This window comes from Amblyraja radiata, chromosome 2 (assembly GCF_010909765.2).
Source record: "Amblyraja radiata isolate CabotCenter1 chromosome 2, sAmbRad1.1.pri, whole genome shotgun sequence".
In the NCBI taxonomy this organism is placed as follows: domain Eukaryota; kingdom Metazoa; phylum Chordata; class Chondrichthyes; order Rajiformes; family Rajidae; genus Amblyraja; species Amblyraja radiata.
The window spans coordinates 115,364,965-115,390,596 of NC_045957.1; the positions used below are offsets into that span (position 1 = coordinate 115,364,965).

The 25,632-nt window shown below is 42.1% G+C and overlaps 1 protein-coding gene across 4 annotated transcripts in view; it reads right to left on the reverse strand.

Moving 5' to 3' along the window:
• kdm1b (lysine demethylase 1B) overlaps positions 1 to 25,632 on the reverse strand; it is a 72,792-nt gene that overhangs the window by 33,233 nt on the left and 13,927 nt on the right. For 3 of the 4 annotated variants that reach the window (XM_033013755.1, XM_033013738.1, XM_033013764.1), the window contains exons 2-8: positions 16,166 to 16,263; positions 15,312 to 15,433; positions 11,816 to 11,905; positions 8,566 to 8,677; positions 7,785 to 7,901; positions 6,017 to 6,055; positions 1,049 to 1,259 (exon numbers count right to left, since the gene is read on the reverse strand). In XM_033013755.1, the coding sequence (XP_032869646.1) occupies positions 1,049 to 1,259; positions 6,017 to 6,055; positions 7,785 to 7,901; positions 8,566 to 8,677; positions 11,816 to 11,905; positions 15,312 to 15,433; positions 16,166 to 16,263 (789 nt within the window). Of the gene's footprint in view, positions 1 to 1,048; positions 1,260 to 6,016; positions 6,056 to 7,784; positions 7,902 to 8,565; positions 8,678 to 11,815; positions 11,906 to 15,311; positions 15,434 to 16,165; positions 16,264 to 20,704; positions 20,724 to 25,632 lie in introns of those variants that run through there. The other variant, XM_033013747.1, reaches the window with a different exon arrangement.

The following is a 25,632-nucleotide window of genomic DNA, read 5'->3' on the forward strand; positions in this document are numbered from 1 at the left end:
AAAGTAACATTTGACCGTTTGAAACACTCCAGCATGATTCACAAGGAAGAGGACTCCACCTTTGGGTTATGGTGTGAGAAGTAAATTGGCAATTGTATTGAACGGGCTATAATTACAAGACAATTTATTTGTAGAAAGTTTAATGAAAATTACCTGTGCATTTGGGGTGAGGAATATTCATAGAATATTTACACACAGTATCTGTGGATATCTGAAATAGATCATCCAATCTCAAAAAGATCATCCACACATTCATCTCCTCCCACCTCGATTACTGCAACTCCCTTTACACTGGCATCAGCTAATCTTCCCTGTCCCTCCTGCAACTGGTCCAAAACGTCGCAGTGAGACTCCTGACGGGCACCCAAAAAAGGGACCACATCACCCCGATCCTGGCCTCTCTCCACTGGCTCCCTGTGCGGTTCCAAATAAATTTCAAGCTCCTTCTTTATGTTTACAAGGGCTTGCCCCCACCTACAGCAAAAATCTGCTTACCCACCACACCACCTCCAGGTTCCTCAGATCGGCCGACTTGGGGTTACTGACCATCCCGCGGTCTAGGCATAAGCTCAGGGGCGACCGCACTTTTGCCGTTGCAGCTCCTAGACTGTGGAACAGCATCCCTCTTCCCATCAGAACTGCCCCCTCCATCGACTCTTTTAAGTCGAGACTTAAAACTTATTTTTACTCTGAAGCCTTTCTTGAAGTCCTCTGAGGGCTGTATGTATGTATTTATGTATGTACTTAATCTATGAACCACTGTTTGTACAACGTTAGTACCTGCACCAATGTAAAGCACTTTGGTCAACGAGAGTTGTTTTTTAAATGTGCTATAGAAATAAAAGTGACTTGACTTGACTTTGATGAAGGAAAAATTTACAAAAGTGATGGTTCTATTTACAAAATAAAGTTCTATTTATCTTAAATATCCCCATTTTCAAATACTGCTTCAGAATCTAATCTGATATGATTGACACAAAGCCAATATCAAAGGAGAATTGTTGGGTTGACATGTTAATTTCAGTAGCTAGTTTAATTAACATCTCACCTGATGACTGAATGGTTTTGCTCAGCTCTGATGAATTCATCTTCATACTGGAGTACTCATTGTGGAAACGGTTAGTGTTGACACAGGAGGGACTCATGCCCACACAGTCCGGATAGTAGGCACCAAGAAAGGGGGCAGCTGGGCTGTCCTTCAGTAGTGGAGGCACAATTAGCATTGAGTACCACTTGTTATCTTCAACTTCACCCACTCGCTGAAAAATTATAAGATAGAAAAAAAATCTGAAAGTTCATTTGTCTATAATATAGATCAGCTTTCATGAAACACACAATGGGGCAACAAACATCCATTATTTGAAGTTCAAAAGATAATAACCATTTCATTTTAAGATATTCATTATACATATTTCCCAATATTCAAATTTAGAACTTGCATTATTAAGCAATTGAGCACAAAAAGGTATTGGACCATCAAAAGAACGTTATTGGTATTGGTTTATTATTGTCTTGTGTACCAAGTGAAAAACATTATTTTGGATGCTATCCAGTCAAATTATACCGTAAAAAATACACAAAGTGCTGGAGTAACTCAATGGGTCAGGCAGCATCTCTGGAGAACATGGATAGGTGACATTTCAGGTCAGCTCTCAACCGGGTCAACATCAGATGCTGCCAGATAGTATGTCTACAAATCATACCATACACAAATACTAACCAAGCCACACACAAGTAAAACAGGTAGTGCAAAGAGAAAAATGAACAGAGTGCAAAATGTAGTGTTGTAGCCGCAGAGAAAGTGCAGAGAGAAGAATGCAAGGGATGCAACAAGGTAGGTTGGAAGATCAGTCTACGCCCTTAGGTTATGAGATGTCCATTCAGTAATAACAGCTGGGGAAAAAGTTGTTCCTGAATCCGGTGTACATGCTTTCACGCTTTTATATCTGCTGCCCAACGGCAGATGGGAGAAGAGGGAGTGACCAGGGTGTGAGTGGTCCTTGACTGTGTTAGCTGCTTTCCACACAGGAGCATAGTGAGTCAATAACAAGAAGGGGGGCGGCTGGTTTGCATGATGGGACTGGGCTGCATCCTGTATCCACAACTCTGCAATTTCTTGAGGTCTAGGGCAAAGCAGTTGCTAAACCAAGTTGACGCAACCCGATGGACTGTTTTCTACAGTGCATCTGTAGAAATTGGTAAATTGGAATTTCCTTTGTCTTCTGAGGAAGCAGAGGTCGTGGCATCAATGTGGTTGGACCAGAACAAATTGTTGCTGATTTTTATGTCCAGGAACCTGGAGTTTAACACCACTGATTGAGGGAGAGTTTCATGTCTTGACCCCTAATCTAGTACTCAGTCTTGCCATTGTTTGAAATCTGGCCCATTACAGTGGTGTCATTTTCAAACTTGTGAACAGAGTTAGAGCAAAATTGGCTGCACTCATCAGTGCATAGGGAGTATTGTAAGAGACTGGAAACACATACTTGCAGCCTACTGGTATTCAGTTATCGCGGAGGATGTGGACTATAGGTCAGGAATTCAAGGATCCAGTTGGAGAAGAGATCTGGAGACGAGCTAGGTCGGAATTATGGTGTTGAAGGCAAAGTTGTAGTCAATAAATAGATGTCCTTGTTAATGAGATCTCCCAGCAATGAGTGCAAGGCCAGGGAGACAGCATTTGCCATGGACCTGTTACAAAGGTAAGCGAATTACAGTGGATAAAGGGTGCCTGGGAGGCTGGAGTTGAGGTTCATTAGGAGCTGCTTCTCGAAGGTGGTGGATGTCAGGACCATTATGACAGTAGTTATTAAGGTCGCATGCACTTGCTCTTCTTTAGCACGGGGATGGCAGTGGTCTTCTTGAGGCAGGTGGAAACATCAGAATGGAGTAGGACGAGGTTAAAGATGTTAGTAAATACTCCTGCCAGCTAGTCAAAGGGCACGGCCGGGAACCCCAACTGGATCAGCAGATTTATTATCTTCCAGAAATTACAGCCATGGTAGGACATGTGAGCACCCATAATAAGGTGTTATTAGATATCTTCAAAACTGAGAATGATTTTCCCATACAGGTGCACAACCTTTTATCCGAAGATCCAAATAACGAAAACCTCCGAATAGCGGCCATTTTTTCGGTCCTTGAAGAAAGGTCCTTGAAAACGTTCACCGAGGGCGGCCCGCAGAGGTGACAGCGGAACCTCCGGTCGGTCCTCGAAGAAAGGGGAACTAAATCCCCATTCATAAAAGAGAAGATGAGGGTATATTGCGCGGGAGGGTTAATAATTGACAATATGCTGCTGCCTGCCCGCAGAATTAAAATGTTCCCACGGTAGACTCACGATATACAGTGTTTCGTGAGTCTTGCGTGGGAACTTTTTAACTCAGCGGGGCAGGCAGCAGCAGATTGTCGCTCGCTTCAGTATCACCCCACCTACACCCCTCTGCTTCCCGGCCATGTGTGTGACCCCTTCCCTCTCCTCTCCAGCTCCCCGCCCATTGCACCGGCGCGGGGGCTTTGCACTGTCTTCACGTCGGCGATTGCAGCAGGACCGTGCCAGGACCAATTGGACACCGACCACCAGGCCCACCGCAAGCACGGAGATCCCAGAGACCCACAGCCAACAGCAGCCCAGCCCAGCCCCACTCCAACTACAGAGGAACCTGGGTTGCGGATGACGGGGCGCAGCTCGGGGCGTCGTAGGGGCCCATCGGGGAGCGGCCACTCAAAGCCACGCCGGGAGATGTAGGGCCCTGCCCCGGTCTTGATGTTGGAGCCCCCGGCGGGCGCTAGCAAGTCCGCGGCAATTTACAGCCGCGCCGGGCGTTGTAAGGCCCCCCTCCAGGTCACTCTCAACCTCTATGATGTTTGCTCTCAACCCCGTAATTCGGGCGGGAGAAGTCGCCGCTGCCGGTGCCCCGCAAAGCAGTCTCCCACCGGAGACCCGCGAGCTCCCGGTGTCACCATCCACCGGAGTCGGGTCGCAGCAGCTCGCCCCCGCAACTCTCCACGCTCCGAAGCTGGCTAGCTCCACGGAGGTAGGTCCGTAGGTCCACAGCTCCCACCGCCGCCCACCGACCCCCAGGCCCACTGCAAGCACGGAGATCCCAGAGACCCACAGCCAGCAGCAACTCCAGCCCAGCCCCGCTCCAACTCCAGAGGAACACGGAGGGGCAGAAGCTGATGGTGTGCAAGGTACGTCTTGTTCTTGGGGTGGCGGATGAGGGGGCGCAGCTCGGGCTGTGGGCGAACTGCCACTTGTCGCTGTAGCGGCCAAAGATCATAGAGGAGCTCCTCTATGATCTTTGGTAGCGGCCCATCGGGGAGCGGATTCCTCTGGAGTTGGAGGGGGAGGGGGGTATTGTGCTGTTTGGTCGCCCCCTGCTATCCCAGGGACAGGGAGACACAGCGGCTTTTTAGACTGGTGGGCAATCACTTCCAAAGTTCTGCCCACACAGTCAGTACACTTCTCCTACACTGTATTTCATACAAACATTTATTCTGCAAGAAAAAACGACATTGAAGACTCAAACTCGCGATCGAGTAACTGCCAGGATCAAGGCGCAAACTCGCGACCTTGCGGATATGAGCCGAGCACTCTACCACTGAGCCAGCCATTAAAATCTACGCTAAAAAAATTCCATTCCGAAGACCGACAAATTCTGAATTACGAAAAGTGTCTGGTCCCAAGGCTTTCGGATAAAAGGTTGTGCACCTGTACATGATTTCAAACTGGTTTCATCAGAGATGACTCTTTAATGGGTTCAATTTTTAAGATTAGTCAGATGAAACATTTTCGCATTTTCAGACATTATCCATACTAAATGGCAAACGTTTTTCATTCTGCAATACACAGAAATATCTGTATAGGCCATTGAAATACTGTTGATTAGAGAAAGTGAAAGTACAAAGTTGGCAATGTTGCTGATCATACAGTATAAAATGTACATGTAATCAGCATATCCCACTCTTAATGATCACTTCTGCTCTACGGTATCAAAGCATTCAAATTACAAACTACAAGCATTCCTATGAAAATAAACAAACATTGAAGATGCTGAAAATCTGAAATAAAAATATCAGAAAATGCTGGAAAAACACAGGTCAGGGAGCATCTAACAAAAAAAAGTTAACGTTCCAGGTCGAAGACCTTTACTCATGAGAAAAGGGAGAAAGCAAATTTGTTTTGTGAGCGAGCAATGGCTGGAACAAAGGAAATGACCACAATAAGGTGAAACCACTGAGGTTGAACAAGACACAAGGTTCACCCTCAGTCGTTTCACCTTGGTACATACATCCTCCTCGTTCCACCCTTTGCCCTTCCCAACCTTCTCTGCTGCTGTACTAAGACTAATGTGTTTTACTTAACTTCAATTCTGAAGGGTCTCAGACTTGAAACTTTAACCGTTTCTCTTCCCACAGATGCTGTCTGACCTGCTGAGTCTCACCAGAATGTGCTGTTTTTTATGGAGTATCTCTACACTCTGTAGAGGACCTCGCGTCTCTGTCCCTATATAAAGTTATTCAAAGTTTTCATATCCTCCCATTGAATTTCTGTTCACCCAGCACTGCCATAATGCTCACTCAACTAAATAAATACCCAGTCCCACACACAATTTCCAAATTCTCATTGATTTCAAAGCCTCCCACATCCTCATGCTCCGTTCCATAGACCTTTCTTTCGTTTTACAAACCTTCTCAATCACCACGCTTCCCAATTCTGGCCTGGTCCAATTTGTATTGGTAAACATACGTTCATTCATTTAGACACAAAGATTCAATACAAACCTTTCTAAACCACTCTACCATTCTTACAAAGTTATTACTTTAACAAATGTTTTTGACATGTCTGATGTCTGTCCCAATATATTTTTGTGGCTCAAAGGCAAATTCTATTTATTAATGCTCTTGCAAAATACCTTGGGTAAATTTCACAATGTTAAGGCCACTATATAAATGCATCCTAGGGTTGTTCATTGGTGATACAAAGCTCCTGGCTTGTAACCATTACACTTACCAAGTCTTCGGACAAAGAGCAGGGGTCTGTATTTTCACTCTGAATGGATGCAAAAGAGAAGATACATTTTCTCTTTGAGCACAAGAATACAAAAACACAAATGACTTCAGAGATTTGCTTGGATATTCAGTAAGATCATATTTGACCTTTTTCCTCATGTCCACATGCCCATCAGATCAACATATTCTACAACTTAATTTCCCCACCTTACACTCCATCTTTAACCTTTTTACTCAATTCCTCAACTTATCCAACCTCTTTGCAGAGCAAGTCCTCCTCAATTTCCCACTTACCACTGTATGAAGAGCAATCTTGGGTAAGTTGCACAATCCATTTACCTAAATTCTGAATATCCCAGGGGCCTGTACCAATCGCTGTGGCGACCCACTGAAACCACCCTGCTAACCAAAAAGGAACTAATTTTAACTATCTGTCCCCTTTATCAAATACTCTAGCCACACTAAAATGTAATTGAGACCTCTATTTTAAGACAGACCCACTTAAGTGTATTATCAAATGCCTTTTAAAAATGCAGATATTCTACATCCATTGGTATCCTTTCATTAGATTCATTAAAAAAAACTTAGTCAAATAGGATACTCCCTGTAAAACCATATTAACTAGAACCTAATAACATAATTTTCTGTCTGAGTGTTCAGGTATGATGCCCTTAATAAAAGACAGGCATTTTGGTGATAATAGACAGCATGTTAATTGGTCTATGGTTCTCCATCTTCTCTATTCACCATTTGTTAAATAGTAACGTTAAATTTAAAGGCAAATGTTGTTTAATACCCATACACATCCGTCATCTTTTCGTACCACTATTTACCAATCCAAATCAAACATAATGGCAGGCAGCCAACTCCCAGTACATCTACAGATGCCACACTACTATATAATGAATGGGTATCCAAGTACAAACTGTGTCTTCTCAATAAGGCTACTTCTAATAAACACCAATACCCAATAACCAGGGCTGCATGGTGGCACAGCAGTAGAGTTGCTGCTTTACAGTGCTTATATCGCCTAGACCGGGGTTCGATCCCGACTACGGGCGCTGTCTGTACGGAGATTATACATTCTTCCTGTGACCGTGTGGGTTTTCTCCAAGATCTTCAGTTTCCTCCCACATTACAAAGATGTACAGGTTTGTAGGTTAATTGGCATGGCTTGGTATAAATGTAAATTGTCCCCGGTGTGAGTGTTAATGTGAGAGGTTACTGATCGGTGTGGACTCGGTGGGCCAATGGGCCTGTTTCCACGCTATATCTCTAAACTAAACTAATGTACAGCTCCAATTCCCGTTTATTGATGAACCCACACAATTGTCAATTTTTCAAACAAGAAATGGAATTTATGGAAAGCATAGAATTCAGGCAAATATAAATTGATTACTGTTTCATACATTCAATCTCACTGCTTAAAATTTTTAAGCCATTTAATTTATTCTAGAGGGCAGTTGTTAAACTACGGAACCTAACATTAAACTCAATCTATAAAAGCAATCCCCTTCTTTAAACTGTTCTTGTAGCATTTTACCAAAAATTGGACTAAACGAATGTTGATTGACGCTCAACTTAGTTGTAATCTTACAAGATACATGTTGAATTAAAATGGCTACCTGAAAATATACATAAATAACAAGAGCAGAACAAAACATGCAATAGAAGATGACGAATCAACACACTAACATTCTCTCACCACACTAAAACGTTATCAAAAACCTCCAGTATCAATATACTTGATTATAAATGTAATCCTTCACCTTAACTGTAGTATGGGTTTTCATGCCACAGCGGTATGTTTTTGCTGATGATGCTGTCATCTGAATATCTCTTGTTAATTGGCGCCATTTTGCACAATTGGGCTTTGAACATTGTACCTGTTACAAACAATCAATCACATGTCATCAATTGGTGCAGAAACACTAATGTATAATTTATTCAGAGTATTGATTTGACCAGCATCAAGGAAACATTATAAATGTGGGAAAACTTTCATTTCAGGACACGAGAAAAGGCTGTGAAGTGGTCGCAACTGTTTGAGCAATGATAGATTTCAACCTATTTAAACAACTAAAATTGGCAATAACCAAAAGTGCTAAAGATGTCAAGGAAATCTATGCCCTTAGGTTTATTCCTCAGTTTTTTTTTTCCCAACTGAAGTTCTTAATTCCAATGGGAATTTTCAATAGCAGTAAAATATACATATATAAATCAGTATCTGAAGAAGGGTCTCATCCCGAAACGTTGCCTATTCCCTTCGCTCCATAGATGCTGCCTCACCCGCTGAGTTTCTCCAGCATTTTTGTCTACCTTCTATCATACAGGCATTTACTTCAAGATACACTTCTGAAAATATTATAAATTACCCGATCAACAGTCACTCACTTTCATAGATTAGTTCTGCAGCTCTACCCTTGTTTAGTTTACAATAAAAAATGTTAAATTCGTCAAAGTTAATAGGGTGTAATTTTTTTTGTGGACCCTTCTTCAATCAGCATCAGAATACTAACTTGAATATTTATTTTTATTTATTGAACTTACCCAGAAAGGGACCAATTGATCAGACATGAATGCTTTGAGGCTAGGTTCAGTTTTGCCATTGCTGGTCCAAATTCTTTTCCAGGTAGCATATTTTTCATATCCATCTTTATGGCTAAGGAACAATAAAACATTTACTTATACATTAGTAAAAGGGAATATGTTTTCATCATCGAACATAATACTAATGAGATAGAGTAAAATTTTGATAACTCACTATCCAATTGGTCAGAAATCTAGATGATTCAGCATGGGGCCCACCTAAGTCCAGTACCCTTCATGCCTTTAAACACACCAGGACCTTGTATCCCTTCATGCCTTTAAATACACCAGGACCTTGTATCCCTTCCTCCCTTAAGCTCACTCGGTTAATTGGAAAATTTATTGAACTCCTATGTCACAACTAAAAAACAAGTTAAAGGTATATTCGGAATCAATAGAGTAACATTCAATGTCCCAGGAATTAGCCCATCCATCAGTGCCAAAGTCCCAATAGTCTAGGAGTATCAGCATTTTATTGCACTTTGGAAACAAGAGGACAGCAGAAATAATCTGGAGCAACTCAGCACGTCAAGCAGCATCTGTGGAGGCAGATTTGTTTCGGTCCAAGATCGTGCATAGTCGACTATCCCTTTGCATTCACACATGCTGCTTGGCCCACTGAATTCTTCTAGCAGTTTGTGTTTTTGCTGCACAATATTGCTCTTCAGTGTGAAGCTTCATACTATTTAAATTAAATGGAGAGACTGGGTTATTTGACAGTAGCACAGTGCCCTCCGTAATGTTTCGGACAAAGACCCATCATTTATTTATTTGCCTCTGTACTCCACAATTTGAGATTTGTAATAGAAAATATCACACGTGGTTAAAGTGCACTTTGTCAGATTTTAATAAAGGGTATTTTTATACATTTGGTTTCACCATGTAGGAATTACAACAGTGTTTATACATAGTCCCCCCCCCCCCATCATTTCAGGGCACTATAATGTTTGGGACACATGGGGGGGGGAAACAGTTTAAAAAGAGCGCCAAAAAGCATCCAGAGTTAGCCCAGAGCTTACGTGGATCTTGGACAAGCAGCAACAAAGAGAAGCAGGGAGAAGAGCTAATTGGCTGAAGCCACAGGGAAAGGTGAGTAAGTCACAGGGGAAATACAGTTTAAAACTGAGAAATTTGGTTTGTAAATTGGTAAATTAGGCAATTTATCAATCAATATAAGCAAGGCTGCTTTAAGGGCCCAGCCTTGTGAGTAAATGAAGAATAAATGACTGGACTACAGGATTAGAGGACAAAGTTTTAGCAGCTATACTAAACACCAGGCATTGAATGGGAATGTGGACCTAGGCCTAGAATAAGACTGAATGGCAGAGTAGGACTGAGTAGTCAAATGGCCTCATCAAGTGGCTTTATTTCTTGTATTGTTACATTTCAAGCAGTCAATCTGTTTTCTTAATTCAGTTCTCTTAGGATGAAGTAAATCAAAATCAGGACTCCAATTTCAGTAGAATTACAACTGTCCATTAGCAGGTGGCAACATTCTATAACATATGCCATGCCATATCAGAATTATAAATTTATTCTGCATGGAAATGAAATCCAAAGATGCTTCACAAAATGAGGAGGAAATTGTGCCTACACAAACGTAGCAAGATCGGGAAGGGATGGCCAAAGGTTTAATTAAAAACGGTACAAAAGGGTCCAAATGTGAAACTTAAAGGAACATACACAAAAGTTATAATGAAGGATTCAACAAATAATTAAGGATATCGCCAATGGTTTTGCAAGGTAGGGACATTCATGAGATGGTTGAAGATAAAGCAACACAGAAAGATAATGAAAGTTGCAGACATAGAACTACGTTACAGACAATGCAATAAGGCTTAAAATAAAAGGATACAAGTTGTTAAGGCTCCAAAATATACAGATTTACCGAATAAACAGATGATATGATAAAATACAAGAATGCTGGATGAGTTGGAGCTTGTTGAAGATACAAGATGCAAAACTAACAAGTCATATATTTTCGCAGAGACCGCTCCCTCCGTAACTCCCTGGTCAATTTGTCACTTCCCACCCAAACCACCCCCTCTCCTGGCACTTTCCCTTGCAATCGCAGGAAATGCTACACTTGTCGCTTTATCTCCCCCCTTGACTCCATCCAAGGAACCAAGCAGTCTTTCCAGGTGCGGCAGAGGTTCACCTGCACCTCCTCCAACCTCATCTAATGCATCTGCCGCTCTAGGTGTCAGTTGCTCTACATTGGTGAGACCAAGCGCAGGCTTGGCGATCGCTTCGCCCAACACCTCTGCTCGGTTCGCAATAACCAACCTGATTTCCTGGTGGCTCAACACTTCAACTCCCCCTCCCATTCTGAATCCGACCTTTCTGTCCTGGGCCTCCTTCATGGCCAGAGTGAGGCCCACTGTAAATTGGAGGAGCAGCACCTCATATTTCACTTGGGTAGTTTACACCCCAGCGGTATGAACACTGACTTCTCTAATTTTAGGTAGTCCCTGCTTTGTCCTTCTCTACCCTCCCCTCCCCTTCACAGCCCACTGTCTCCGCCTCTTCTTTTCTTCTTCCCGCCAACCCCCCCCCCCCCCCCACCCACATCATTCTTGAAGAAGGGTCTTGACCCGAAACGTCGCCTATTTCCTTCGCTCCATAGATGCTGCCTCACCCGCTGAGTTTCTCCAGCATTTTTGTCTACCTTCGATTTTCCAGCATCTGCAGTTCCTTCTTATACAAGTGATCAAAGATTGAGATGAACAAATGGTTTTAAGGGTTCATCAATAAGAGACACAGAGACACAACAATCCGTCAATAGAAAAAATGCAAGGTAAGAAATTTGAAACTTGGGTTGGAGGGTCATACACGACACTACAAATTGTCTAGGAACATCACCGCTACATGATGCCCACAGTAGCATCACTGTGCCCAAGATCTATACAACCTCTCTTGAATAGCAATTGGAAGTAACAATCCTCAATATTTCCTCCCACCACCAGTCAAGCAATCCTGATGTCATTTGTGGAATCAATCCCAAAAGTTTACAAATGGAAACATTGAATTTGAAACTGCGGGCTTCCAAAATAATTAAGGAGACTAGTCCAAATACAACATTTTGTGACCTCATTCAAGGTGGAGAGGCTTAAAAACAGGAATGCCTACAAGTCTCTCAAAGCTATGTTAAGCATTTTTATTTTTTTTAAATGGTAAAATTCAAAAAAAGGCAAAATCTCCAGAAATTTACCTGCGGTAACAATGGTCAAAGCATTCATTGCAGAAATGTTCCCCACAAGATAAATGGTACCAGCGTGATGTGTAGCCATTTTTAGCACACCTACAAAAGATAAATACTTAGCAGTTACATTTCCAAATTTCCAACCTAATAAATGATAAAAGGTGCAATATTTAAACTCATACCATGATGAAATTTGGCGCTACGAGACGGCTGCCCTGCCAGCAGCGTGTTCGTCATTTCTACTTTTTTTGTTTATTTTGGTGTGAAATTTGTCAGTTTGAGTGTCTCTCGGTATGTCTTATGTGGAGGGTGGGGGGGAGGGGAGATGGGGAAACCGCTTTCGGTTCCCTCCTCCACGGAGAGGCGACTTTACCATGCGGCCTAACATCATGGATGGGAGCGGCCTTTCCCGGAGTCGGGCCCGGGGAATCGGCAGCAGGCGCAGCATAGATTTTCCATCGCGGATCGGGCGAACCCTTGCCGGGGGTCGCCAGAGAGGAGTGCTCCGAATGCTGGCCTGGTGTCATTGACATCATGGGGCTGTGGTCTGTGGAGCTTCTAGCCGCGGGCCTGGCGTGGACTTACCATCCAGAGCTTGGGATCCCTCGCTAGGCATCGCCGGAGAAGAGCTCCAACCGCCGGCCTGTGGCCTATAACATCCTGAAGCTGCGGACTCCGGTAGGAAAGTGCTGATTCGGGACCTTCAAGCTGCGGAGTGCGTTTCACCGTCCCAACGTCGGAGTTTCAGAGAGGGCCTGTATATCGAGGGCCATCTGTAGCGGGGGGGGGGGGGGGTCTATGGTCCCGACCACGGGTGATCAAGGGAGGAGGACTGGCTGAACTTTGTTGCCTTCCACCACAGTGAAGAATGCTGTGGTGGATGTTTATGTCAAATTTTATCATGTATTGTGTGTTCTTTTAACTGTATCGCTGCTGGCAAATTCATTTCACTGCATGTAATGTGCATGTGACAAATAAAATTGACTTTGACTTTGAAAGCCCTTGCAGCATGTCAATGACAGACATGAGCAGAACTAGGAGACGCTCAGTAACAAAATGCAATCAAACGCGACAGTAAAATACACCAAAGCACTCAACAGAAGATAATCAGATTGAAAGTGACACCAAGGATCTTACCAAGTAGACAACAAAAGCATTAAAAAAATTACATTTTATGAAAGCCTTGAGAAGGAATGTAGTAAGGAGAAAATTTCAGAACTTAGTCCCTAACAAGCTGAAGGGACAAGTGACTAGAAAGTAAAAAGCCCCAAAAAGTGGAGCAAATTTCTCACTTGCAGGACTGGAATGGATTTATGAGGGTCGGGAGCATAAAATGATGTACGACGGGATTTAAAAAAAAAATGTATTTGCCTTAGTGGTGGATGAAGAATCAATGCAGAGTGACAGGAGTACAGATGGTAAACAAAACTCAGTGAGGTTATTGAACATCAGCAGCAGAGCCAAGACCATAGAGGATGGAAAACTGGAGACCGCCCAGGAGAATATTAGGAAAGTTAAACCTTAAAGTAAAGCATAGATAAAGTGACCAGCATGGTGAACAGTTTGGTTCAGATCAAATGATCACAAAATCTGATTATACAAAGGCAAGAAAATGACGTCTTTGATAGGAGCTCAAGATATTTGCGTAAAAGATAGTTAATTTCAGCGTGAGATCCAAAATACATTTCACATCAGTTTTAATTAAGGTATATGCAAATTAAAGCAACATATGGATTTGTGGAAGGATGAAGTGGAATAACATTACTGACTGATTGGAGAATTTGATGGGAGTACCATCAGTGGTACAGCTGGTGGAGCTGCTGTCTTACAGTTCCAATGATCCGGTTTGGTGTTGTCTGCATTGAATTTGCTTATTCTTCCTGCGCTGCTTGGGTTTTCTCCCATGTCCCAAAAACATGTGGGTTGGGAGCTTAATTGTATATTGGTAATTCCCCAAGTGGGCTGGTGAATCATGTCATCGGGGGGAAGGGGACAGGGGAAAGTTGACGGAAATATGTAAAATATAATCTCTTCATAGGTCAGGAAAGTCCCAAATTTTTCTTTAAATTATTCATTTTAGGGATCTAGGCAGCATAGCCAGCAGTTACTGTTTAGAACTGCATGAGAAGATGGTAGCAATGGGTTTCTATCTCAATCTGCTGCAGCCTTTCTGGCAAAGATACACCTAGAATGCTGCCAGGATTCATTATGCCCAGCAGCAATGAGGGAACTGCAATATATTTTCAAGTCAGGATGGAATGCAATTTAGAAGGGAACCTACAAATGGTGGTGTTTCCAGTCACCTGAAGCTTTTGTGAACCTTGATGAGAGAGGTCATAATTGAAAGTACTGTTTCAATACCCTTGAGTGAGTAACTACAATGGCTTTTATTGATGACGCATACAGAAATCATTGGGTGACAGTGGTATATGTTTAAGATGGTGAATGGGGAAGCAGTCAACGAGGCTGCTTTGTTCTGGCTAGTGGTGAGATTCTTGTGTTATTTTAATCCTGCACTCATCTGCTTGAAGGTTGGCAAAAACATACCGAAATGAATGCAGTTTGAATCTATATCCAAGCCTTTGCCACTTATACATTATCTCTTCCAATATTCCACTGCACTCCAATGACTTGGTGGGAAAGGCAAAGATAAAGATTCCCTACCCTTTCCAAATTGAAAAACTACATAATACTAGAACAGACGAGTCGAGAAAATATTTATTTTCCCTCAATCAACAACCAAGTATTTCTTAGTAGTCCTCAAATTAAGCTTACGAACAAAAACACAGAATGGAGATTCCACATCGTATAAACATAAAGAAAACAGGGTTTACTTAAAAGAAAGACATTTTCAAAATGGTTGCTAAGAAATTTTGAAAATATATTTCAGATTTTCACTATAATCAGGCAAATAATAAATATGAGAAAGAAAACAGACCCCCAAATCTTATCTTGATTTATAAAACCCTCAGAAAATGCGCACATATAATGTCAATTGTAAAAGTTTTTCTGCAGTTCTGGGTTGTCAATGAATATGGTGATTAGATAATACCATTTGATTTCTGTTAATTTGAAATAAAGTCAGCATAATTTTCACTGACCAAATAGTTATTTATTGTACTCAAAATCTGTAAGTTCTATTTCCTGAATCTTCAAATTGCACTGGGATCTACAATGCATTTTAATGTTATTATTCAAGAATCAGCAATACAATGGAACTTTTTAGAATTGTTGAGGATGATGCTACTACCTCAGAGACCCGGAATCTTTCCAGATCTTGAGAGCTTTAAATTATGTAATTAAATGGCAAAAGAATGAAAGGCAGTTGATGGATGTGTGGGAGAGAATAAATTAGAGGAGCATAAGGAAATAAGGAGAGGCAAAGAGGATTGCACTGTCTTGAACCGTGAACTGTGTGAACTTCCTGATGTGGCCTATTGCTATTTTATGATTAAATAGTAATAAAATGTTCTTGCAATAAAATTATAGATTCAAGTTGACTTGCCTTTCTGAAGCACTTGCGAAGCAAACAGGGTGTGTTGCAGTGCAGCCAGCCTTTTCACATTTCCTATATTTTTTCTCACAACCGTCTTCCTCTTCCTCAGTTTCAAACGTTTTCCTTTTGACCTTTATCACAACCCAAATAAAGGTAGAATTAATATACATTAGTGAATTGCTGGACTTGCAGTGATATTACTTTACAAAATGAAAGAATTAACTATTAAATATTACATTCTGGAGTACATTGCAATAAGTATTAAGATATATCAAGGACTAAGTCTTCTAAAGTGTCTTTAAAGTAATATGGAATGTAAACCATATGTACCATTAGTGGCATATCACTTACTACAGCTCACATCCATCTGCAAAGCTGCAATGACATCCATCTTGCATCTTCCCAAGTCTGGGGATTGCAAATAGAACAATGGGAAATGGCATCTTCAATAGAGAACAAGGTCAAATTCTGTACAAATACAACAAATTCATAAGAGGAGATTTGCAGCCTTGCAGAAACCCAGTGATCATCCTGAACTGCATATCAATATATATGTTTAAACTATACATCGTACCCTCATTTCTACAGAAGTTTTTTAAATCTTGATTTTATTTTAAATTAAAGTTAATTTCAGTATACCTCTAAAATTTGTAATTTATAACATCCAGTTGTGGCGATAGTTCCTGTAGTTGTGTGCATCGTTCTTTTAAAATTAAAGGTTTGTAGCAAATTGGATTAACACAAAAGGCAAAATGGCATTCAATTTAATTCAAATCTTTAAAAATCCAAGGTAACACACTGCTCCAATTTGAATTAAATTGAAAGGTGCAACAGATATTGGTTTTAATAGGTCTGTACAACACCTGTCTTCCAGATGACCTCAAGGGGGGATCCATTGCCGTTTCGAGAATAGCTGGCCTTTTCTTTGTTCGCATTCGCCCACTTATGCCACTCAAGGAATCTACAAATAATATACATATAATATTAGTGAAATATTCCACCTTTGAATATACTTTAGAAAATCTAAACTAAACAATACGCCATTTGCACAGTCATAGTTTATTAAATAACTCCTGTGATTTAGAAACTGGTTACTAGCAAGCTAAGGTGTAGTAAGCCACATGGGTTTGATGTGATTCCACACAGAAATTAAACTGAAAAGAACATTAAAGAGTTAACTAACAAGGTTAAGAAAAATTGTATAATCATACATGAAGGGCAGAACTTATTCAGATCTTGCACAAAAAGTTACACAAAGACATAATTGAGACAAACAATATTTGGCAATTTAGAAATATTTGGCAATTGTTGAAAATAGATTGCATCTATCTTTACGGCAAGAACAAAAGTAACTGTACCAAATAATAATCTCTGGTTAACTAGATTTGCCTTCTCTTTGCCAACTGCCAATTAGAATTTTAAGTTAAAAATCAGGAACCCGCCTATAATAACAATTTTTTGGATGAACTAAAAATTGAAAATGACAGCAAGGATTTTGTTTCATTGCCACTTGTTCCACCTGTTCCAATACAGGTAAACTATAAAATATACCAAGGCACATTATTCATAGAAATGACACGAGCTAAAAGTAGATATATTGGATATACAGTGCCCTCCATAATGTTTGGGACAAAGACCCATCATTCATTTATTTGCCTCTGTACTCCACAATTTGAGATTTGTAATAGAAAAAAAATCACATGTAGTTAAAGTGCACATTGTCAAATTTTTATACATTTTGGTTTCACCATATAGAAATTACAGCTGTGTTTATACATAGTCCCCCCATTTCAGGGCGCCATAATGTTTGGGACACAGTAATGTAATGTAAATGAAAGTAGTCATGTTTTAATATTTTGCTGCATATCCTTTGCATGCAATGACTGCTTGAAGTCTGCGATTCATGGACATCACCAGTTGCTGGGTGTCTTCTCTGGTGATGCTCTGCCAGGCCTGTACTGCAGCCATCTTTAGCTTATGCTTGTTTTGGGGGCTAGTCCCCTTCAGTTTTCTCTTCGGCATATAAAAGGCATGCTCAATTGGGTTCAGATCGGGTGATTGACTTGGCCACTCAAGAATTGACCATTATTTAGCTTTGAAAAACTCCTTTGTTGCTTTAGCAATATGTTTGGGATCATTGTCTTGCTGTAGAATGAACCACCCGCCAATGGGTTTTGAGGCATTTGTTTGAACTTGAGCAGATAGGATGTGTCTATACACTTCAGAATTCATTATGCTACTGCCATCAGCAGTTGTATCATCAATGAAGATAAGTGAGCCAGTACCTTCAGCAACCGTAACACCCCCACCACCGAGTTACACAGATGAGGTGGTATGCTTTGGATCTTGGGCAGTTCCTTCTCTCCTCCATACTTTGCTCTTGCCATCACTCTGATACAAGTTAATCTTCATCTCATCTGTCCACAAGACCTTTTTTCCAGAACTGCGGTGCTCTTTTTAGTACTTCTACACAAACTGTAATCCGGCCATCCTATTTTGTGGTTATCGAGTGGTGTAGCCTCTGTATTTCTGTTCATGAAGTTTTCTGCAGACAGTGGTCATTGACAAATCCACACCTGCCTCCTGAAGAGCGTTTCTGATCTGTCAAACGGGTGTTTGGGGATTTTTCTTTATTATAGCGAGAATTCTTCTGTCAACAGCTGTGGAGGTCTTATAGCCTGCCAGTCACTTTGCGATTAGTAAGCTCACCAGTGCGCTCTTTCTTCTTAATGATGTTCCAAATTGTTGATTTTGGTAAGCCTAAGTTTGGCTGATGTCTCTAACAGTTTTATTTTTGTTTCTCAGTCTCATAATGGCTTTGTTGACTTTTATTGGCGCAATTTTGGTCCTCATGTTGATAAACAGTAATAAAAGTTTCCAAAGGTGATGGAAAGACTGGAGGAAAGACTAGGTGCTGAGAGCTCTCTTATACCTGCTTTAAGGGGGCAATTATTACACACCTGAGCAATTACAAACATCTGTGAAGCAATGTGTCCCAAATATTATGGTGCCCTGAAATGGGGAGGGGGGGGGGGGGGGGGGGGGGGGAGGGACAATGTATAAACACTGCTGTAATTTCTACTTGGTGAAACCAAAATGGGTAAAAATGGCCTTTAATAAAATCTGACAATGTGCACTTTAACCACATGTGATTTTTTCTATTACAAAAATTCAAATTGTGGAGTACAGAGGCAAATAAATAATTGATGGGTCTTTGTCCCAAACATTATGGAGGGCACTGTATAACCAAAGGTTTGGCCAAAGGTCATAAGAAAGATAGAGAGAAAGAGAAAGAAAGGTATGCAGGAAATTCAAGATTAGGAATTCTCCATCAGAGGGCAAGGCTGTGAATGATGGGGAAAATGATCTGCAGAATTCAGTTGAGTTAGGATTTAAGAATTAAGATATTTTAGGGATAACAGTGATGAAGGAAGATAATAGATTCGAGTGACAAGGATGTGGAGCGAAGTCAGAAATTGATCGTACACAAAAATGCTAGAGAAACTCAGCGGGTTCAGCAGCATCTATGGAGTGAAGGAAATAGGCAAAGTTTCGGGCCGAAACCCTTCTTCAGACTCCATCATTTTAAATCTAAAAGGTTAGCAGGCAAAATACCAATGTAGGATGATGAACTCAAGCAATGGGCATAGTGTACAGGATCCAGTCAGCAATTTTTGGATAACTTCAGATTTATGTAAGCTGGAAAACTAAAGGCTAGGTAAAGTATCAAAGTAATCAAATCTGAAAGTAATAAAAGCACGGTAAAATGTTGCTTAGCTTCAGATTCATTTAGAGGTAGTGTGCAGGAAAGGACATAGATAGTTATGGAACTAAATTTGTAATTGGGAAAAACATGGTTGGTGTTCCTTCTAGTGGATAAACCTGTGGCTCATTCATGTTTACTGTTGGACAGTAGTGTGACAACAGAACAACATAGTCCAGAGGGTTGATTGAGATGAAGAACAGAGTAGCTTTTGTATATTTATGTATTCTTTGAATGATATGGCCAAAGGGCATGTCATACATTCAGTTATATTGCAATGTTTCCACCAAACAACAGTCATGTAATCTTCCAACCCAGACATAAAATATGTCAGACTAAATAAAAGACTTTGGAAAAAGATTATTGTATATTTCAACACACTCACTAATGTAAGCTAAAAGAGTGAGACAACAACAACAACAACAACAACCATGAGATACAATATCCATAATTACATTTACCCTATAAATATACCCGACTCTGCCAGAAACTTACGGTAGCTAATTTCATTTTATACAAACATTTAGAATCGCATTTAGAATTTTTCACTGGCAAGGAGTCCTCGCTTGCCAGTGATGATCCTCTTCTCCACTCTTCATGGACTCCCCTGCTGATCTACTACTCTCTCTGGAACTTTTTATTTAAAATGGCGGCACATCAACCGTCTTGGCTTCTCTACTCCCCTTACACACTTCAATCTCACCTTCACTGAACATGCAGCCCTCCAGACTCAGTAACAAATCCAATTATTATTATCAAACCCACCGACAAGGAAGATGCTGTTGTAATTTGGCAGACTGACCTCAAACATGCTGAGGCCAGGTGCCAGCTCACAGTCACCGCCTCATTCCTTCCCCTTGACCATGACCCCACAGACAAACAACAGGCCACCCTCTCCCAGACAATGCCCATCTCATCACCTCTGACAATCTCCTCTCTACAGCCTCCGACCTTATAGTTCCCTGGCCCTGTACTTCCCGTTTCTATCTCCTTCCCAAGATCCACAACAAGACTGCCCTGGCAGACTCATTGGTTCTGCCTGTTCCTGCCCCACAAAAGCCATCTCCAAATATCTTTATTCCACTTTGTCCCCACCTTGTCCAATCTCTTCCAACCTACATCTGAAACACCTCACACACTCTTCGACACTTTAACAAATGTGAATTACTAGGCCCCCATTACCTCATCTATCCCTTGGACGTCCAGTTTGTTTATATCTCCGTTCCCCTCCAGGAAAGTCTCCAGGCCCTCCTGATCTTCCTTGAACACAGATCCAATCAGTTCCCCTCTAATAACATTCTCCATCACCTGGTGGAATGCCTTCACCCTCAACCTCTCTTTTAACTCCTCTAATTTTCTTTGTTAAAGGTGTCATAGATGTATCCCTCACTCATGTCTCGTGTATATCCCGTAGTTCAGCTCTCACTCCCCTCCCCCAAGATGGAATAAGGATAGAGTTCTCCTGGTCCTTGCATTTCATCCTGCGCCTCCGCATCTAATACATCAGGGGGCAACACGTGATGGCTGCCTCACCAACGGTCTGTCATCGTCTTTTCCTTCTTACTGTTTGAGTTTGTTGCAAAATGTACGTGTTAGTTTATCTTTAGCTTTGTATTATGTGGGGGGTGGTGGGGGAAACTTTTTTATCTCTTTCCTCGACGGAGATGCAATTTCCTCCGTGCTATATCCCCGTCCGCACTGCAGCCTAACATCGTGGAGTTGGCTGCCTCTTGCTGGGACTTCTAGAGCTCCAAAACAGTGGAGCCTGTGGACTTTAACATCTCGGAGCGGACAATCCCTTTGCCAGGTGTCGGCCTTTGGTGCTCCAACCTGCGGGAGCTGCGGACTTTCGCTCGATCGCCGGCTGCGGATGGCTCGACTCCCCCGCCCGGGGAGGAAAGGAGGAAAGAAGATAAGACTTTATTGCCTTCCACCACAGTGGGGAATGTGGAGGAGCCGCTGTGGTGGATGTTCATGTCAATTTTTATGTAGTTGTGTGTCTTGTTGCTTTTTTGTTATGACTGTATGGCAAACCAAATCCCTCATATATTGCAACGCATACTTGGCTAACTGATTATGATTATGATGATCATTCTCCAACGTTTCCCCTTTCTTCAATGTGATCCCACTCGCAGTCACATCTTCTCTTTCCTACCCCTTTCCGCAGAGACGGCGACCACCACAAATTCTTGGTTCTCAATCCTTCCTACCAAAACCATCCCATCCCCAGGTAATTTCCTCAGCAACTGCAAGAGATCTAAAATCTGTCTAGAGTGCGGAAACAGGCACTTCGGCCCACCAAGTCCATGCCGACCAGCGATCCCCGCACACTATTACTACCCTACACACACTAGGGACAATTTGCATTTCTACCCAGCCAATTAACCTACGAACCCGCATGTCTTTGGAGTGTGGGAGGAAACCGAAGATCTCGGAGAAAACCCACGCAGGTCACGGGGAGAACGTGCAAATTCCGTACAGACAGCACCCGTGGTCAGGTTCAAACCCAGGTCTCTGGCGCTTTGAGGCAGCAACGCTGCGCCACCGTGCCGCCTTCATATCCAACCAGGGACCCCGGCAGCCCATCCCAAAGAGTTACTCCAGCACTATGTGTCTTTGTTACAATTGCACAACACCGATTTTTTTTCATGGTCAATTACCTTAATTTCTAAAGAAAAAGCAAGTGAGATTGATTTATAGCAGCAGCTATAAAAGCACGACACATTGAAATTATGCATGGTGAGGTGCAATGCACATGCCTGTTTTATGCAGAGAATTTTGGTAATCGTACTGGCCAAAGAAAGATCATACCTGGGATCAAGAGAAGGCGTGAGAAAGGAATGAGCAAGTGATGTTAAGAAGGTAATTGGGGCCCAAGGTATATCTGCTGCCCCCTTTGACTGCTAATATCAAGGTTCTTAAATACTCATCTTGATATGAGGCATGAGTCTTTTCATACTATACTGCTCCGCAACTCTCCAGATAAAGAATTACTGCCTGAATGGCCAATTCCATTCATGGATCCTAGATTAGAAATTAGTTTTATGCAAGCAACAACAAATATGTTAAGTACATATTTTAATATTACTGTCTATGCCTTTCAACATCCATGATGGAGCTTCAAACAAAAAACCTGGAACAATTTGGAGTCACATTTGCAGAAGGATCCAGATCTCTCACAAAAATCTGATCCAAGATGAGATTCCTTCACCTATTTCACAAAAGGATTCCTAATCCACAGCGAGACAGTAAAGCACACTACAAAAGAATCCGGGCAAGTTATTGCAAGAGTTCTAATGAATGATCACGCATAAGAACAGTTAAATTACTTTGAGTTGTTAAGGGCAACTTGGACGACCTAATCCACGAGTTTAGAAGATCCTAGACGAGTTGAAAAAAATGTCAAGGTCGTGTTGACTTGCCGAAGTAAAAGACCTCCTACGACTATGTCTCCGACCTCCTACGACCCCCCTCTACCTCAGTCTTCCACACCTAAGACCAACTACGACTAGCTACGAGTGGAAAATTATCACATGATAAAATGATGTCATGTTTGCATTTTTTTTCACGGGCCAGTTACCGACCTACGACTACGTACGACTACCATCACGACCTACCTATGAGTAAAAAGTATCAATTTTTTCCATGCCGACCATTTTTTTACTCGTGGACATTTTTTATCAGGCTGGAAAAACGCCGCGACATACTTGAGGCCACGAGTACACGGAGACCACTCACTAGCATGAGGAAGAGTTATGAAGACCTCCTACGACCTTGTGGCGACCATGCTGCGAGTATGAGTCAAGGGCAAACTCGGCAGAGGTCGCCAATTAGGTCGTGAAAGTGGGACAGGGGCTTTATATTCCGGACGGCAGAATGAATAACAACTTACACGCTGGTTGCCTGGATCACGGGAGAGAGATTTATTACCCAACATTCCCTGTTAAATATTGAACACCAACTCATTAACATATACATGAATATCAGGGCTCTCGTTTAACTTTTTTTCCCTGTTGCCAGCTGGGCAACCTTGGCAGCTTTTTAGGTTGCCAAATGACATTTTAGGTGGTCATTTAAGATGGCTTGCATGACGCGTGCTCGGACGAAGTGCGTAGTTATGAAGCATTCTCAATTAAGCATTCACATATTATTTCTGCTTCAAATAAAGTCACAAACTAACATATTCACCAATTAAGACATGATATATACCACAATGACATGCAGCAAATTTATAATACGGTATCTCAACTCTTTTTACACATTGCAATTAATGCAATTTTTATTATTTCTTTCCACTTCCAAACAAAAATGTGGTTGGATTATTCAGCGTATGATCAACCTGTGTCCATAAATCCTGGACCTTGATAACATATAAGCTTAACCATGCACACTACAGATTGATGCAAGCATGTTTTCTGTGAATGACCAAAAATTACCATAACATGGCCATAGCATGGGTCGTTATTGCTATTGGTACAGAAACACTCTCGCTTCCCACATAATTTATCCACAACAAAATATACAGGTTGCAAGGAATTTTCTAAAGGCATTTTATGATAATAGCTGTTAAAACTGACTATACCCATCTGACAGGTTAAACATGACACTAACTAACAAGAGATGGCCAAAGGACATAAATGCAACAAATGTTTGGTAATATATTTAAAGGTGTCAAGACGCCACATTACCGGACATTCAAATTAGATGTATGTGGCAATGAAGATACCCAGTTTGTAAGCACCATTAAAAAAAAAATTTGTTGATAAACGCTTTTTCCATCATTCCCACTTCAGAATTAATGTTAAAATTTCAACTGAAATATCTCCTGACTAAATTTGTGATGTATATGACTGACTGTAGAAGTAAAACCTGGATAAATCCAACGTATAGTTGTGAATGTTGCTCATTAAATAACAACAGTACTGATACTCCATATTAAGAGCATTGATACAGGGGATGTCAGTGAGGACTGAATATAGGCAGGAATGGGGATCAGTGCGGGATGGAGAGGAGGGGTCTCAGGATAAGGGGAGTGGAGAGAGGCGTACGAGAGAGAGAGAGAGAGAGGAAGGGGCAGAGGAAGTGGGAAGGCCAGCGCTCCTTGGACAACACGTCAGGCACGGAAACCGCAACCAAAATATGGAGGGGACCGCGGACAGAATATCTTAGCAGTCGCGCGGGCATGCGCACACTCACACGCACGCGCGAGGCTTCGGAGGCTTCTGTGAACGGTAATTTCAGCTCAACTCTGCCCAAAGATACTAGAGGAGCTCGTCTAGTATCTTTGACTCTGCCTGTCTCGCCTACAGTCATGTCTCAATCCAGACAGGGACAGGCAGTGTTGAGCTGGGTTTAGCGCTGCTTCTCTGCGCTGGCTGTGGGCCTGGGGGCACCGCGCCTGTGTGACTCCCGACGTCTCTGGCCATCCCCGGGTGTGTGGAGGCTCACGGGTGGGGACGGGGATGGTCCAGTGGCGGTTCGGCAGCGATTGCAGCGCCGGAGAACGGGATCGGTCCTGGCTGCGGTGCAGGGCTGCCGAGTGTTTTGGCTCGTCTCATTCCTCCAATCACACCCCCCCCCGCCCTTACTCTACTTCCGCTTCTGACCGACACCTCCCTCCTCCAAGGGTTTGTTTTGAAAGCGCCGTTGGCGGAGTGGCAGCAGCGGCCTTTATCAGGCCGGGCGGGGGGAGGGAGGAGGAGGAGGAGGAGATGGAGCCATCGCCGCCGCTGCTGCTGCTGTGCGGGGCCCGACATTCGCTCCGACCCTCCGTCACGCCACACTTAGCATCTTTCCCACAACCGTCGCCGACACAAAACGTCACGTTCCTTTTCTCCAGAGATGTTGCCGGACCCGTGGAGTTACTCCTGTTTTTTGCGTCTATCTTCGGTATAAACCAAGTTGCTAAGCCGGGCAAAATGACTAGTCATTTAGGTTGCCCGGCGGCACTTTGAGTAGTCTGTGGCACCCGGGCAACCGTTAATTTCGAGCCCTGAATATGTATGAATACATTACACTGCTCTCCTTTTTTAAAGTATTAAATCTAAGTACACGGTTACAATTTTGTTGTTGTGATACTTGATTTAAACCAGTATTTATGAAATCTTAAATGATAAACATAATATATTCATTTTACATATCTACACATTTTCATTTTACTTATACAGTGAGTTACTTAACTTACAAACCTAATCTGACAACTGGTTTACGGATCCTGCCTGATCGTCTAACAGTAACAGGTGTAACAGGTATAGGTGTTGACTCGACTGTTGGCTTGTTTGGCTCTGTTTTAGTACCCTGACTTTGACCAGAGGAATCTGGTTCTTTGTCTGTACTAACTGAACTTTGTGTTTCAATCACAGTTGTCTCTTACAGCTCACTTTCAGATAAAAACTTGTGGATTAGGACTTCATGCTCAGTTTTTGGTTCATCTTTGGCTGGAATCATTTGATCAACTTGAACACTTTTAATCCTATCTCCAATTTCAACTAAGTATCTTTTTGTTCCACACACTTCCATTATTTTCCCAACATCCCATTTGTTTCGACTGGAATTGTTGGGAGGACT